Genomic DNA, 17,026 nt, shown 5'->3' on the forward strand with positions numbered 1-17,026 from the left:
GGATGTTAGGGAGATTCCCAAACCTGAGCAGGCTTTTGTAGGTGACAAATCTGAAGAACTGTCACAGATTGAAGTGTCACTAGAGGAGGTTTTGGAATTAATTGATAAACTTAACATTAACAAGTCACCCGGACCAGATGGCATTCACCCAAGAGTTCTGAAAGAACTCAAATGTGAAGTTGCGGAACTATTAACTAAGGTTTGTAACCTGTCCTTTAAATTGGCTTCTGTACCCAATGACTGGAAGTTAGCTAATGTAACACCAATATTTAAAAAGGGCTCTAGAGGTGATCCCGGCAATCACAGACCGGTAAGTCTAACGTTGGTACCAGGCAAATAAGTCGAAACAATAGTTAAGAATAAAATTGTCAGACACGTAGAAAAACATAAACTGTTGAGCAATAGTCAACATGGTTTCTGTAAAGGGAAATCATGTCTTACTAATCTATTAGAGTTCTTCGAAGGGGTCAACAAACATGTGGACAAGGGGGATCCAGTGGACATAGTGTACTTAGACTTCCAGAAAGCATTTGACAAGGTCCCTCACCAAAGGCTCTTACGTAAATTAAGCTGTCATGGGATAAAAGGGAAGGTCCTTTCATGGATTGAGAACTGGTTAAAAGACAGGGAACAAAGGGTAGGAATTAATGGTAAATTCTCAGAATGGAGAGGGGTAACTGGTGGTGTTCCCAATAGGTCAGTCCTCGGACCAATCCTATTCAACTTATTCATAAATGATCTGGAGAAAGGGGTAAACAGTGAGGTGGCAAAGTTTGCAGATGATACTAAACTGCTCAAGATAGTTAAGACCATAGCAGACTGTGATGAACTTCAAAAAGATCTCACAAAACTAAGTGATTGGGCAAAAAATGGCAAATGAAATTTAATGTGGATAAATGTAAAGTAATGCACATTGGAAAAAATAACCCCAACTTTACATACAATATGATGGGGGCTAATTTAGCTACAACAAGTCAGGAAAAAGATCTTGGAGTCATCGTGGATAGTTCTCTGAAGATGTCCACACAGTGTGCAGAGGCGGTCAAAAAAGCAAACAGGATGTTAGGAATCATTAAAAAGGGGATAGAGAATAAGACTGAGAATATATTATTGCCCTTATATAAATCAGTGGTACGCCCACATCTCGAATACTGCGTACAGATGTGGTCTCCTCATCTCAAAAAAGATATACTGGCACTCGAAAAGGTTCAGAAAAGGGCAACTAAAATGATTAGGGGTTTGGAACGGGTCCCATATGAGGAGAGATTAAAAAGGCCAGAATTCTTCAGCTTGGAAAAGAGGAGACTAAGGGGGGGGTATGATAAAGGTATATAAACTCATGAGTGATGTGGAGAAAGTGGATAAGGAAAAGTTATGTACTTGTTCCCATAATACAAGAACTAGGGGTCACCAAATGAAATTAATAGGCAGCAGGTTTAAAATAAATAAAAGGAAGTTCTTTTTCACGCAGCGCACAGTCAACTTGTAGAACTCCTTACCTGAGGAGGTTGTGAAGGCTAGGACTATAACAGCATTTAAAAGAGAACTGGATAAATTCATGGTGGTTAAGTCCATTAATAGCTATTAGCCAGGATGGGTAAGGAATGGTGACCCTAGCCTCTGTTTGTCAGAGGATGGAGATGGCTGGCAGGAGAGTGATCACTTGATCATTGCCTGTTAGGTTCACTCCCCCTGGGGCACCTGGCATTGGCCACTGTCGGTAGACAGGATACTGGGCTAGATGGACCTTTGGTCTGACCCGGTATGGCTGTTCTTATGAGCAAAAAGTTTCAGACACCTCTAACATAGAATCCTTTACTTCTAGGTCTCTGGATCAAAACCAGCCCTGGTCAGTAATGACCGAAAGCCTGGGGTGGGATTTTCAAAAGTGCTCAGGACTGATCTAACTCTGCTCCCATTTAAACCAACAGGAGTTTTATCTTTGACTTCAATAGGAGCAGAGTTAGGTCCAAACTAAGTGCTTTTAAAAATTCCACCCCTATTTTTCATTTGACAGCTGCTTGGTGGGCTAATGTGAAATGAGCTGGTGATCTCAGTCCAGTTTCTAGTGATGTTTGTAGATACATTACTAATTGATGATCTTACTTCATAATAATCAACTTGTGGTAATCTTAGATGAGGGCAAGGGATTAAAAGAGGGGGGAGGGATAGCTCAGTGGTTTGAGCATTGGCCTGCTAAACCCAGGATTGTGAGTTCAATCCTTGAGGGGGCCATTTAGGGATCTGGGGTAAAATCAGTACTTAGTCATGCCTAGTGAAGGCAGGGGGCTGGACTCAATGACCTTTCAAGATCCCTTCTAGTTCTAGGAGATGGGATATCTCCATTAATTAAAAAAAAATAATAATAATAAATTTAGGAAGTGAACTATCCTCTTACTTCTGAAGGTGACTACTCCTTGCCAGGTCAGGGTCTAAGTATCTGATAGGAGTCGTATAGAGAAGGTATCTTTACTGATACCCAGGCTGTAGTTAATCAGAGACTTTGCAGGCCACTCTATTTCAGAAGCACTACATTCCTTTAATAATATTTGCAAGATCTTTTAATAATAAATAGCAAAGTAAGTTAACAAAAATAAAACCACTACCAAAAGTTTGTGTGTTCAGAGTGAAATCTGCTATACTTCTAACTAGTGCTCAACTGTGTTTGGGAAACTATCAGATTCACAGGACTTTTTCAGCAAAAGTAAATGCAACAATAATGTATCTCACTGATTTGCTCACCAAGTCAGAAAGTGTTTTAATAAGAGCAAATGTGAGGATCTGGCCTGGCCTGGCCAAGCTGTTCTAGGTGCAGGATTCAAGGGATGGGAGGAGATGGAAGGTGGTATGAAGCTGCCTTTCCTTTCCCCCAATTCTAAGAACATCCAGGGAACTGCTCAGGCATCCTCTATGGACCATTACATTACCCAGAGATCAACCCAGCCACATCCCTACCTGCTACCTACACGGGGAATGGGCTGCAGGTGGGCAGATAAAACTGATGTAGCTGGATCTATGGCCACCCAGGGAACGAATCCCCAAGTTGCTCATCTGGAGAGCTTTCTGGGAACTTACCACCTAATGACTTCCCCAGTTTTTCTAAGGCAGTTAATTACATACCTTTTGCAAATGAGCTTGCTGGCTATTTATTATCTGGGTAATTTGCAGTGGAGGCTATTGACATCCAACAGCCAGGAGGCAAAACTGGCATTTAATTGGTTAAGTGGGCACTCAAAGCCATTTCACAGTACAGGCTAAAGAAGCGTCTCTGATTTAAAACAGACCATGCAAAGCCCTCAGTGAGGAGTCACTGGTAATTTGCCATTCAGATTACTCGCCAACTTGAAATGAGAAGAATTTTTCAAGCCTCCTTATTTGCAGAAACAGTTTCAGCAAGAGAAGAAAAAAAAGCCCCTCTTTACCTAATCCTTCACTTTGATTGAACATCATCTTCACTGTCTGACAAGCAGATCCATCTCCTAGGCAAACTCCGCATCGATCTTCAGTTGCATTGGAATTTATCTCATAATCACAGCCAATAGTCTAAAGGGAAAGACATTTTCAATATAAATATTCTATCTTTAATGAATTGCTCCAGACCCAACGTATCACTGACTCCGGTGTCAGCTTCTAATCAGCTGCTTCAGAAGGGGAAACGAACTGATTTCACTGAATACAACGTATTTTATGTTCAGACACTTAATACCAGAGACGGTCACATCTTATTTAAGTATAAATTCATGCATATTGTACAAGAATGACAGACGTTATTTGCACAGTACATGCTATGAACCATGCAATGGTTACAAGAAGCCATTATTTTAACAGAAACACACCTCAATTGACCTTTATTGTCCAGCATATCCTGGATTTTTCTTTGTATGGCATACAGATATCCCAGGTTTCCCAAGCAAGTGTTTTGCCAATTGGACTAAAAACTAGCAGTTACTGACCTAATATTTTATCTACTAACCTTTGCAAGTATATCACTAACATGAACATTTTTTGACAAATCTCAAAGACTCACTCGTTATAATGAATGCTTGGAACTTGTACTAACATTGGTACCCAGTGGCAGTTTAGTGCATATTTTGGGGATTCAGTTGTAGAACATGATGAGTTTATGCAAGCATGGCCGCAGAACAGTTCTAGAAATAATAGGTCAGATGCTGGTTTCTGCTTCAGCTTCTTTGTGCCACTCAGGTGGTACAAAGGGACTCGATTCTGGCTCCTTAGAGACTAACAAATTTATTAGAGCATAAGCTTTCGTGGGCTACAACCCACTTCTTCTGATGCATATAGAGTGAAACATATATTGAGGAGATATATATACACACACATACAGAGAGCATGAACAGGTGGGAGTTGTCTTACCAACTCTGAGAGGCCAATTAAGTAAGAGAAAAAAACTTTTGAAGTGATAATCAAGATAGCCCAGTACAGACAGTTTGATAAGAAGTGTGAGAATACTTACAAGGGGAGATCAATTCAATGTTTGTAATGGCTCAGCCATTACATTGTATATGCAAAATAGATACAATCAATTTAGGCTTGAATAAGGACTGGGAATGACTTGAATGGCCAAATTCATCCCTGACGTAACTAAACCAAGATCAATTTTACTTGACAGAGTGGAGGCATTTTGCCCAGTGTTGAAACTTATTCTGTATCTTGAAAAGCTAAACCTTAATTGTTCATTAAAATACTACCAGCTAGATTAATATAAAGGGAGTTTTCCATAGCAATGCTTCCATGGATAAGCACAAATAGAAAGTGCCATGCTCAATAGCACTAATTTCTGTCTGGCCTACCTGTCTAGTGCTCATCTCTGTGGTATCTGAGCATCTGCAGTAGCACTGTCCTTTCACTCCTCAGAGTTTATACACTCTGTTTAAGAGGGTCTCTTGAAAAACGATTAGTCATTTCACCTCATGAAATTCCAACACTGGGTTGCCAAAGGAGGCAAGAGAAAAAAAGTTGCATCGGTTTGTTTTCTGTTCAACTTCTTCAGAAATGAAGGGCTACGTTATGCCTTTCCCGTAAGAGGAAGAGAGTATATAGGGTGCCATTCCCCCTCCCAGCAATAAAATGGCTCCTGGTGTGTTTTGCTGTGCAAGGGACAGAGGAGAGACAGTAATTTCTGATCAGAGTCACCTCCACTGCCTGCCTGCTGGTATGAATGTGCTGGAAGAAGTGCCTGCTGCGCCATTTAAAAAAGTGTAGCAAGAGTCACCTCACACTGTGTTCCTCCCCAGTGCTCAGAAGATATTATGCCTTACAGGGTTAATTCTTGCGGCTCTGGTGCTTGGGGCTCCTCCTTCCTACCCTTGTGTGACTCAGCATCATGAAACCATGCTCAGGGTCTGTGCCACATATTCTGTCACTTTCCAGAAGCTCAACCAGCAGGAGGCTCTGAAATGCTCATTGTAATTCAACAAGTTGGGCTAAAATTACAGAACGTAAACCTGATGATAATAATGGTTTTAAGTTCTTTTTGTTACGGCCGCTGGAGGCCTTCGGCCAGGCCCCACCCACAAATGAAAATGGATTATTGTAATTTTGATGTGTTATTTTCTCTCATTGTTCTACTCATGTAAAACACCCTTTCAGTTGTGGTACTTGCTAACTTCTCTAACACCATCCTGCTGTATGAGACTGTAACTGGGTTCACTCACCGCTAAGTGCCCCCTCATGGCCAGGTGTGGTGTAGCAGCTCCCTTGAAGAGCTAGTGTCCCCTGCCGACAGTCACTCTGCTGCTGTGGTGATTTCTCTGTCAGTAACTCAGCTCTGCGGCCAGGTCTCCATCTTAAGTCCACCCTTCCTGGGGTCACAGTTGTCCAAACTAAAAGTCCCCAGAATGTCTTTAACACAAACAAAAATCCTTTCCTCTCTCTGGGGGCTCTTCCACAGCCTGTTGTCCCCTTGCTGGGCTCAATAACTCTTGCAGTGGGCTTGTACACCCCCTTCCTTGGGGCCAGCCGGAGTACCCAGTCCCAGCCTCCACTCTGGGTTCCAGTCCAGGGCCTTGTACTGAACAACTAGTTCTGCTCCTCTACATGTGCTGCAGTTTTCCCTGGGCCGCTTCCCACGCAACCTCTTAAATACTCCTCTGGATCTCTCTGTCTCTTCCCTGCTTAATCAGGGTTCCTCTCAAGCCTCCTTGCATGGAGATCTTTTCCCAGTCTCTTCCTTCTTTCATCAGGGTCTCTCCCAGGCCTTGAGAGCTTTCCTTACTCTCTCAGCTTACAACCTGTCTCTTCCTCCAGCCTTTCCCCAGTTGGGCCTTATCACCATTCAGGCCTGGCTCTTGTTCCCATTCCTGCAGCCAGCTTCTGCTCTTTATGGGGAATTGCCTGATCCCACTCAAGTAGGGCTTAGTCTGTAATCGGGGTTGGCTTAGCCTCAGGCTCTCCAGTCCATGGGGCAAGCCACCCTGTTATAGGGATATTGTGTTCCCTTTTGCTCTGTTTTTTATTTTCATTTCAATCTAGCACAAGCTACCATCCCATAATCATAGAATCATAGATGTGTAGGACTAGAAGAGATCTCATTAGGTCATCTAGCCAAGTCCCCTGTACTCAAGACAGGACTATGTAATAACTAGACCATTCCTGACAGGTGTTTATCTAACCTGTTCTTAAAAATCCCCAATGATGGAGATTTCACAACCTTCCTAGGCAATTTGTTCCAGTGCTTAACCACCCATTAGTTTTTCCTAATGTCCAACCTAAACCTTCCTTGCTGCAATTTAAGCCCATTGCTACTTGTCCTATCCTCAGATTAGCTAGAACAATTTTTCACTCTCCTCCTTGTAACAACCTTTCATGTACTTGAAAACTGTTATCATGTCAGTCTTCTCTTCTCCAGGCTAAACAAACCCCATTTTTTCAAGTATCAGAGGGGTAGCCGTGTTAGTCTGAATCTGTAAAAAGCAACAGAAGGTCCTGTGGCACCTTTAAGACTAACAGAAGTATTGGGAGCATAAGCTTTCGTGGGTAAGAACCTCACTTCTTCCATCTGAAGAAGTGAGGTTCTTACCCACGAAAGCTTAAGCTCCCAATACTTCTGTTAGTCTTAAAGGTGCCACAGGACCAATTTTTTCAATCATCCATCATAGGTCCTGTTTTCTAGACGTTTAATTGTTTTTGTTGTTCTTCTCTGGACTTTCTCCAATTTGTCCACATCTTTCCTGAAATGTGGCACCTAGAACTAGACAAAATACTCCATCTGAGGCTTTATAATCTACAGCTTCCTGATAAGATGATCCATCTGTCAAATTAATCTAGACGGAGAGGGACTTTCTCTCCAGTTTTCTTCTGGTCCTTAATGCCTAGAAGCACCTTTCCTCCAGGCACCAACTATTAAAAGAACCATTACAGTATTTGCAGTAGTTACACTGTGGCAATGGAAAGCCCCAGATTGAATAATTATGTTAGACTATTAGGCTTGGTCCACACTACTGAGTTAGATTACATCGACCTAATTATGTCAGTGTGCACACTACAGTCTTGCTCCCACCAATGTAAGTGTCCTACTACACCGACATAATAACTCCACCTCCACAAGAGGTGTAGGGGCTTATGTCAATGTAGTTAGAGTGACACAGTGTCCCTATAAGCAATGTGTTACTTACATTGGCTGTTGGCGGTCATTCTTGTCAATTTCACGACTCCATGCTGGAGCTCTGAAATTGACATGAAAGCTCTGAAATTGACATGAAAGGATGTCACCGGGGTGGGTGGGGAGCTCCAGCTGCTACCTGGGCTCCTCGCTCCAAGTCAGGCTGAGCCTGCGAGCTCCTGCTGCTGGTAAGGGGGCAGGAAGCTGGGGGGTTGGGTAAGGGAGCGGGGATTCTGGGGGCACTCAGGGAGGAGGGGGCGGTTGGATGGGGTGGAGGTTCTGGGGGGGCGGTCAGGGGATGGGGAACAGGGAGGGTTGGGAGTGGGAGTCCCGGGGGGCCTGTCAGGGGGCGGTGATGTGAATAGGGGTCGGGAGGGCAGTCAGGGGACAGGGAGCAGGGGGGGTTGGATGGGTTGGGGGTTCTGAGGGAGGCAGTCAGGGGGCAGGAAGTGGATGGGGGCCAGGCTGTTTGGGGAGGCACAGCCTTCCCTACCCGGCCCGCCATACAGTTGCGCAACCCCGATGTGGCCCTCGGACCAAAATTTTGCCCACCCCTGCCTTAGACAGACAAGGTGGGTGAGGTAATATCTTTTATTGGACCAACTTCTGTTGGTGAAAGAGACAAGCTTTCGAACACAGCTCTTCTTCAGGTCTGGGAAAGGTACTCCATATCACAGCAAGGTGAAACAGATTGTTTAAGTAGTTAACACACATTGTAAGAGACCTTTCAAGATGAAGTGGCCAGTTAACACCTCTGCAGCCACAGGACAAAAAGGCATAAGTGTGTTACAGATTGTTTCAATAAGCCATAAATCCAGTGTCTTTCTTAAAACCATGATTTTTAGTGTCTAGCAAAGTTATGAATTTAAGCTCCCAGGCTTGTCTTTTGAAAGAGCAGGTTTCCTTTGACAATGAAGACAGAGGTCAGACATGGAGTGACTGCTTTGTGAAAAGGTCTGCCCCCGGATGCTAGGGTGTTTTTGTCTTGTATCCTTTTTCTGTGCGAAATCATTCAAGAACATAGTGTTTGTCTCGTTTTACCCACAAAATTGTTATTGGGGCATTTAGTGCACTGGGTGAGGTACACCACATGTTGTGACAGGCATGTGTAGGACCCATGGATCTTGAAAGGCGTGTTGTGAAGGGTATTGATCACAGAAGCAGTGTATGCAGGCTTTGAATTAAAAAAAAAAAAAATTAATGGAGATATCCCATCTCCTAGAACTGGAAGGGACCTTGAAAGGTCATTGAGTCCAGTCCCCTGCCTTCACTAGCAGGACCAAGTACTGATTTTGCCCCAGATCCCCAAGTGGCCCCCTCAAGGATTGAACTCACAATCCTGGGTTTAGTAGGCCAATGCTCAAACCCACTGAGCTATCCCTCCCCCCCAAAAAAAAATTTTAGTTACTCAGGGATCCCCTCCCCTCCTCACTCCCCCTCCTGCCGCTCACACACACACACACACACACACACACACACACACACACACACACACACACACGCCCCGCCCCACAGGGATGAGGGGTGGGGATGTGCCGGCAGCTGCAGGGACCTCTGAAGGGAGAGGAGGCTGGAGTGGAGGAGAGGAGGAAGACTGACACCAGGCAGCAGCAGCAGGCTGTCGGCACCTCCAGGAAAGGTCAGAGCAGGGAGGGGAAGAGTCAGGCAGGGGGGTGGGGGCAGCACAGCCCAGAAGTCAGGTGGCAGGGACAGATGTGCTAGGGGAGGCACCATTGCCCCTTCCACCCACCGATGTAAGTGTTCTTAATGAATCTGTTGTTCTGGCAGGATCTAGTGCCACTTTGAGTTACTGGGAACTGGTCTGTGGGAATCCTGTTTCTGATGATGAGTTTGGCAAGGCTGGGCGGCTGTTTGAAGGTCTCAGAATACGTGTTAACTACTTATGCTAAACAATCTGTTCCACCTTGTATTTAGCTGTGATATGGAGTACTTCTCCCACACCTGAGGAAGAGCTCCGGGATAGCTCAAAAGCTTGTCTCTTTCACCAACAGAAGTTGGTCCAATAAAAGATATTACCTCACTCACCTTGTCTCTCTAATATCATGGGACCAACATGGTTACACCAACATGGCAAACAAGTATATTAAACTATGTCTGTGATACATTGACATTAAACGACTAGCAGACATCTTTAATTTATTCTGTGCAAAACAAGGTTTGTGTCAAGAAGCTCTGCAGTAACCTTGGCTTCTCTTTGTCTCTTTGGAGAAGGTTAAATTTAAAAAATAAGGAAAAATTCCTTTCACTGCTACTTAAGGCCTTTTAACACAAAAATACCTTAGCATTCAAAGTGCCAGGCTTAAGTTTATAAGCAGTACAGTCGTGTGTTGCAGAGAGATAAGCAAATGCAGTGGGTAACTCACGACCCCACTCTTGCCTCCCTGCATTATAGTTGTTCTGTCAAAGGTAGTGCTAATAAGGTGTAGGAAGAGCTTAGATACCACAATGATAAGCCCAGTATTGCCCTCATCCTCTGAGGTGCTGAGAACTTACTACTACAATTGGAAGCAAAGGGAGTGGAGGGCGCTCAGTACTTCATATTTAGCACACCTTAAATAGATAAAGTTGTACCATGCACCTAAGTCTATCAAGGGCAGATGCATCATATTTATTGCATTCTAGGCACCTTGAATAACTATCTGTTCAAGGTTAGCTAAATCAAAGTTTCCAAGTTTACCAGGCTGGACCCAGATTTTACATTTTGCTGGGAATGCCATGAGTTCCAAGTTTTATTTACTGTTCCAAAACTGAACAAAAGCAACAACAACAAAAAAGACTTCCTGCTACAGAATTTTTTTTTAAATGATCATTTTCATTCCAATTTTGACTTTCAAAAAAATTCATAATAATAGAATATAATTTCTATTAAACATTGAAATGAACATTTATTTCTAAGAGGAAAATGGAAATGTTCTTTTTTGAAAAGGTTATCAAAACATTAATTTTTCTTTGGAAACCAACTTTTGTCAAAACCTGCACATTTCCACAAAATCTTTCACTTTTGAGGAATCAGCATTTCCTGACATTCCATCCAAATATTTCCAAGCAGCTCTAATTGCTATTCACTGTACATCTAATGCAGGGTGGACAAACTACAGCCCGTGGGCCGGATCCAGCCCATGAGCTGTTTTCAGCCGGCCTGCGAACCGCACCACGCAGTTCGGCTCTGCTCCAGCGCTCCGGCCGGGCCACTGGGTTGGGGGCTAGACCATGCGGCTTGGCCCCGCTCCGGCCACAGCGCTGGGTCGGGGGCCGCACCACATGGCTCCCAGAAGCCATGGCATGGCCCCGCTCCGGCTCCTACGTGCTCCAATCAGAGCTGCAGGGGCGATGCCTGCAGATGGAGCAGTGTGCAGAGCTGCCTGGCTGCGCCTCCGCATAGGAGCCAGAGAAGGGACATGCCACTGCTTCCGGGAGCCGCTCGAGGTAAGCACCGCTTGGCACCTGTACCCCTGAGCCTCTCCCCATGTCCCAACCCCATGCCCCAGCCCTGATCCCCCTCCTGCTCTCCAAACCCCTCGATCCCAGCCTGGAGCACCCTCCTGCACCCCAAATCTCTCATCCCCAGCCTCACCCCAGAGTCGCCAGCCAGAACCCGAACTCCTTCCCGCACCCCTGCCCCAGCCCTGATCCACATCCTGCACTCCAAACCCCTCGGTCCCAGCCCAGAGCACCTTCCTACACCCCAAACTCCTCATCCCTAGCCCCACCCCAGAGCCTGCACCCCCTCCCACACCCCAACCCCAATTTTGTGAGCATTCATGGGCCTCCATACAATTTCTATTCCCCAATATGGCCTTTGGGCCAAAAAGTTTGTCCACCCCTGATCTAATGGGAACATGTTTCTTGTTTTGCTGTTTCAGCTGCTGCTGCCCAGAAAGGATGTATACAACTCCTGCTTTTTAATTAGCGGTTCGAAATCAGACATCACTGTCAGCTATTGTAACACTAATGGAGTCCCTGGGCCTTCTCAGTTATCATACTAGCAGCCCACATTCCAGTTTCCCCCCAGTCACTGAAAATGCAGTTCATAGCTCCAGATAGTTATTCCAAAGTGGCCAATCTTCTGTCTCTCATTCAATAAATCCTTCCTTGTGGTCTCCTCTTCCTATGCTCCACCCCCTCCAAATTCTGCCAGACTGATATCTTCATGATGGCTTTTGACATTTAAAGGTACAACTTCCTTTATAGCTGCCTCTAGGCTGCCATGTTACAACTGCTACACTCCAAGTGAGTTCAGTTGGTGGCATATGTTTACATGCATGCAGCACACCACATTCACCAGAATAAGAGGAAGTGTTTGCACCAGAAAGCTTGATAACAGACATTCTAAGACAGTGCAATATTTTAGACCAACTTTAAATTAGTAGTTCCCAGGCCATGGTTTACTTTCCCCAGTGAGTATCACAGCACTTCCTTTTATTTTTGTCATGAATAACTTTTATTTCTAAGTATCAGAGGGATAGCCGTGTTAGTCTGAATCTGTAAAAAGCAACAGAGGGTCCTGTGGCACTTGTATCTGAAGAAGTGAGGTTCTTACCCACAAAAGCTTATGCTCCCAAAACTTCTGTTAGTCTTAAAGGTGCCACAGGACCCTCTGTTGCTTTTTATTTCTAAATGCTTCATCCTGTCTTTTAGCTGCTGTCCTCATGTTTTCGATCCAAAGCAGATAAAAGCCAAATTTTCTAAACTAACTTAATTTCGGGCCTGAAATTTTGTGCCCACCATTGATTGTGGAAGCAAATTTTGAGGTCAGGCTCAGGTTATTAACAAACAAAAAAAAAAAAAAAAAAAAACCCCACCACACAATACAGTAGTAATTGGGTTCAGCTCCTGGCACACTCTTGCCTCCCTTTGCAGTACTTGGGCAGTGCAAAGTGGGACTTAAAACTGCCTCAGGCAGGCATTTAAGGGTTCTCCCACCCTAATGGAATCCTTGGTTGGCTCTGTGCCACACAATGTAAGTGGTGTACCAAAGGTTGGCAAAAATGAGTTGGAGTATGACCAGAAGGTTCTGTGCTCCAACAATCCCTCATCTGGCAGAGCAGTCCTTTGAGGGCCATAACAAACTGGCATATTTCAAGCAGCACTGAAGCTGCTCTAAGTTACATGGCTAAGCAAACTACCTCTCAGCCAGCCCCAGCAAAAGGGATGAGGACAAAGAGTTGCATGAAGTTCCCCTTATCCCTCTATGGCAAGTGCTACTTTGACACACCTCAGGATTCAGCCCTTGATGTTTAATATCACTGTTTTATTATTTGCCTCACCACATGGCATAATATGTATGTCATCAGATATACATGTGACTGTAATCTGAAAGCCTTTCTACAGGAAGGAAAAACAATTGATATCCTGCTGCTCAGTGTTTAAAAGGAAAACAGCCTGGAGTGTTTTCCTTTTGTCTCCTGCTGCCATTTCCACAAGGAGAGACTTGGATGTCTGCCTGTGAGCAAAGGCCAAAATGAAAAATCCCTTCTTTAGCTGAGATGTGGTCACAAAAACTAACTGAATTTCAACATTGCTTGGGTGGTACATTGTGCCTTTAAAGCTTCTCCTTTCACTTGTGTCTCCCACTGCTACTCCAACAAGGAAATCATGATCCAGTCATCATGGCTACAGTATTGTCCTAAATGGAGAGAGAGACATATCCCAATGTGTCTATTTATCTTGTTATATATTTAGCCTGAGTTGAACTGATGTCTTATTGGACCGTCAGTTGAAGGGTAAAATGTGGGGGCAGTAATGTTAAAGATCTGTGTTGCTATAGTAAGATTGAAACATGCAACCTGATATCTGAAAAGTTAAAACCAAAAACAGAACAAAAAATAACAAACAAAAAAAACCAAAAACCAAAAACAAAGCCTACTTTCCTTTTCCATTCCACACAGTATTATTATTCTCCAACGTGATGATATTATTTTATTACTAGTAATAAATATTTATGTTATGGTAGCACCCAGATGTTCCAATAAGGATCAGAGCCCATTGTGATATGCACTTTAATAACACAACACTTGCCTACCTCACAGGGGTGTTGTGAGGATTAAAAATTGTGAAGTGTTTTGATATCTAGTGATGAAAAGCACTATGTACAAGTTTTTTATATATTCGTGTATATAAAAAACTTGTACAGTGCTTTTCATCACTAGGTATCAAAACACCTCACAATATTACCAGCATCATCCACGCATTTGTCAACTCCTCATACAAGTATTTATGTCTTCAAACCTGCCCTTACACTTAAGATGTCCTTCTTGAACAGATGTCTTCCTTCAGATTTTGCCTTAAGACCCACCTCTGCTGTGATGCCTGTCAGAAACCAGACAATAAATAATAGCTTGGGTGGAAGTTGGGGGAAATTGGCACTTTTTTTTCCATAGTTACACTTAGAAAAAATGGCAAATGTATCTCACAATTGTATATACACCTTTACCCCGATATAAAGCGACCCGATATAACACGAATTTGGATATAACGCGGTAAAGCAGCGCTCCATGGGGGCGGGGCTGCGCGCTCCGGCTGATCAAACACAGTTTCACCTATAACACGGTAAGATTTTTAGGCTCCCGAGGACAGCTTTATATCGGGGTAGAGGTGTATTTGACCATATCCTCCTACCACCAGCCTTCACACACTTTTCTTTGTGGATTATAAACTGCATGGAGCAGGTTTCCCAATGCTTATATGAGGAGTTGACAAATGAGTGGATGATGCTGGCAGTATTGTTTTGGAATCAGCACGAACAGATTACTGACATCACATTTACATGACTTCACTGGGAGCAGCTGCATGAGTGGCACTTTAGAAAAATCAATCATTATGGGCATGCTGGATAAACAGTGCATATTGAGAATTGTTAGTGAATTGCTGTGATACCAGCACCAACGTTGGTGTACGTTTGTTTTGCCTTTGTACTAGATACTGACCCTGCCAAGGTGACTGTAAGAGCATTCAACATATTTTTCAAATGTATTTAGGCATCTAAATCCATGTTTAGGCATCTAGATAAAAGTGATTTCCATGGGAGTTGTGTATTCACAGTAAAATCAGAGAAGTTTCATTTAGGTGCCTAATATATGGATGTAGCAGTGGGAGAAGGCGGCCCCCTTCATGGGGTGCCTTGCTGTGGCAGGCCACAGCATGATCTGCTTCAGTTTCCCCTTTCTTCTGGATTACACACACTCTTTCAGACTATACATAGCCCTTTGCAGGTTTAATTTATTATTAAAGGATCCAGAACCACCATCCAGAATTCCAAAGTCCAGTCCAAATAGCACATTCACTCTTTCAAGCTCCAATAGTCCATCAACACATCAAGTACAGCTCCAGCATCTCTCACCGCGCTGCAGCTCTTGAGTATGGTGCCCAGTGTCTCTCACCACACCTCACCTCAGCTGCTCTAGCTAGCGTGCTTTTCGACCCAGTTTCATTTTCAAGTCTGGTTATAGTTCTTGCCTGGTGAACTCACTCCCCCTCAATCATTCCCCTGCTTTCAGCTCTCTGTGGTCCTCCAGCTTCAGCTCCCCACCTCAGAGAGCCAGCAGGCATCCTGCTGCTGCTCTCAGCCTTCAGCCCTACTTGGCTGTGGCTCTTCGGCCTGGGGACGGACCTCCTGACCACCTTCCACTTTCACCAGCCTGATCTGGCTCCACTGCTCAACTAGGAATCTCTCACTGCTCCCTCCTTCAGTGCCATCCTCCCTCAGCAGCTCTCAGCCCAGCTCTGCTCTTCTTCTGAGTTCTCTGCACGATCAAGACTCCAGACTCTCTCCCTTGCCTTTGGGCTGTTTCTCATTTAGAACTCCCCGTGGCTACCCCACCCTCCTCATTACACCAAAACTAGGGCACGCCTGGAGTGGAACAGTTGACCTATTACAAAGTGCCTGGCCTTAGGTACCTACATTTGAAAGCATTGGCCTTGGTCTTTAGCCTTGTGCATCAATGCACACCAAATACACGTGGGTAACAGATATAACATCACACAATACCTTGCCACTATTACCTCTTATTTGACTTCAGGCCAGTGTGAAACATTATTTTGGCCAAAAGAAAACAAACCAGAAGCATTTAGCATCTAGCAAATTCAGTTCCTAAAATTCATTTCAGTACCTAAAATGTCTGATTAAAAACTTGAGTAGCACTTGATCGGGGCTTACTATTTACCTGTAATGTTTAAGGACTCCTTTTTCAGGTTAGCAACCACAATATTCATCTATTATTATAGTACCAGAATTAGCCCTGTACAAATAATTAAGTGTATTTTCTAATTCACTTGCCAAGAACCACACAATATGTATTGCATTCACTTGGACTGAACTAATACTGTGCTGAATTATTCTGAGAGATGTTTGAAAAGGTTTTTTTCCCAAGTGGGTATGCTGTGTACACATTTTATATAAAAGTGTACTACCATTCAGAGAAGAGGTCTACTTTAGTTACCTATTAATCATTTGCTCTAGTCCTTGGAAATTGCCAGATTATATTGTTCATCACATGATCCTGGCTTCGATTCATTCTGTTCGTTGGGTGAACTGAAATTATATGTAAATGGGCTGCCAGCTTTATTCACAATAGCACAAGTACACTAATTTAAAAACAACCTTGATTCTCCAGAATTGTTTATGATGATACATGTTGTTGAAGGGAGAAAAATTGTTCTTGTTAACCTCGGAGGATAGGACAAGAAGCAATGGGCTTAAATTGAAGTAAGAGAGGTTCAGGTTGGATATTAAGGAAATTGCCCAGGGAGGTTGTGGAGTCTCCATCATTGGAGATTTTTAAGAGCAGGTTAGACAAACACCTGTCAGGGATGGTCTAAATAATACTTAGTCCTGCCATGAGTGCAGGAGACTGGACTAGATGACCTCTTGAGGTCCCTTCCAGTCCCATGATTCTATGACTAATACCTTCAAAATGGCCCTGGAAAACAATCATATACATGAACAGTTCAGAACTTCATAGGTTCATGTACCATCTTCTGAAAAAAATTGATGTTTGAAGTATGTGACAAACGGCCAACCCTTTTATGGTGGATCCCATGCTTTTCCTTCGTGTGATGGGTCAGGTCGCTGCCTCTTGCCCCTATTCTTGGGCTTCCTGCCCTCTCTCCCCTTGGGCAGTGTTTCTCTCATCCTCTGCGCCTGGGGAGTCCCTCTGCTCCGCTTAAGCAGGTTTCCCTTCCCCTGGTACTCTGGTCAACAATAGTACTCCTCCAAACTACAGTCAGCTCTCCTTTCCTCCTGCCATCTGACTGAAGCAGGATTTTTTATTAGGTCTCTGGCAAGGCCTTAATTGGCTCCAGGTGCTCTAATTAACCTGTAATAACTTCTCCTCAGCGCACAGGGAATAAGGCTCGGATCATCCTGGGGCTTATATACCTCCCATC

The 17,026-nt window shown here is 44.0% G+C and overlaps 1 protein-coding gene across 2 annotated transcripts in view; it reads right to left on the reverse strand.

Moving 5' to 3' along the window:
* The window catches only part of LOC117879253 (A disintegrin and metalloproteinase with thrombospondin motifs 12-like), a 141,518-nt gene that overhangs the window by 73,826 nt on the left and 50,666 nt on the right, over positions 1-17,026 (reverse strand). For both annotated transcript variants that reach the window (XM_034774306.1, XM_034774305.1), the window contains one exon: positions 3,423-3,543. In XM_034774306.1, coding sequence (XP_034630197.1) covers positions 3,423-3,543 — 121 coding nt within the window. The remainder of the gene's footprint in view (positions 1-3,422; positions 3,544-17,026) is intronic.

This window comes from Trachemys scripta, chromosome 6, assembly GCF_013100865.1.
Source record: "Trachemys scripta elegans isolate TJP31775 chromosome 6, CAS_Tse_1.0, whole genome shotgun sequence".
In the NCBI taxonomy this organism is placed as follows: domain Eukaryota; kingdom Metazoa; phylum Chordata; order Testudines; family Emydidae; genus Trachemys; species Trachemys scripta.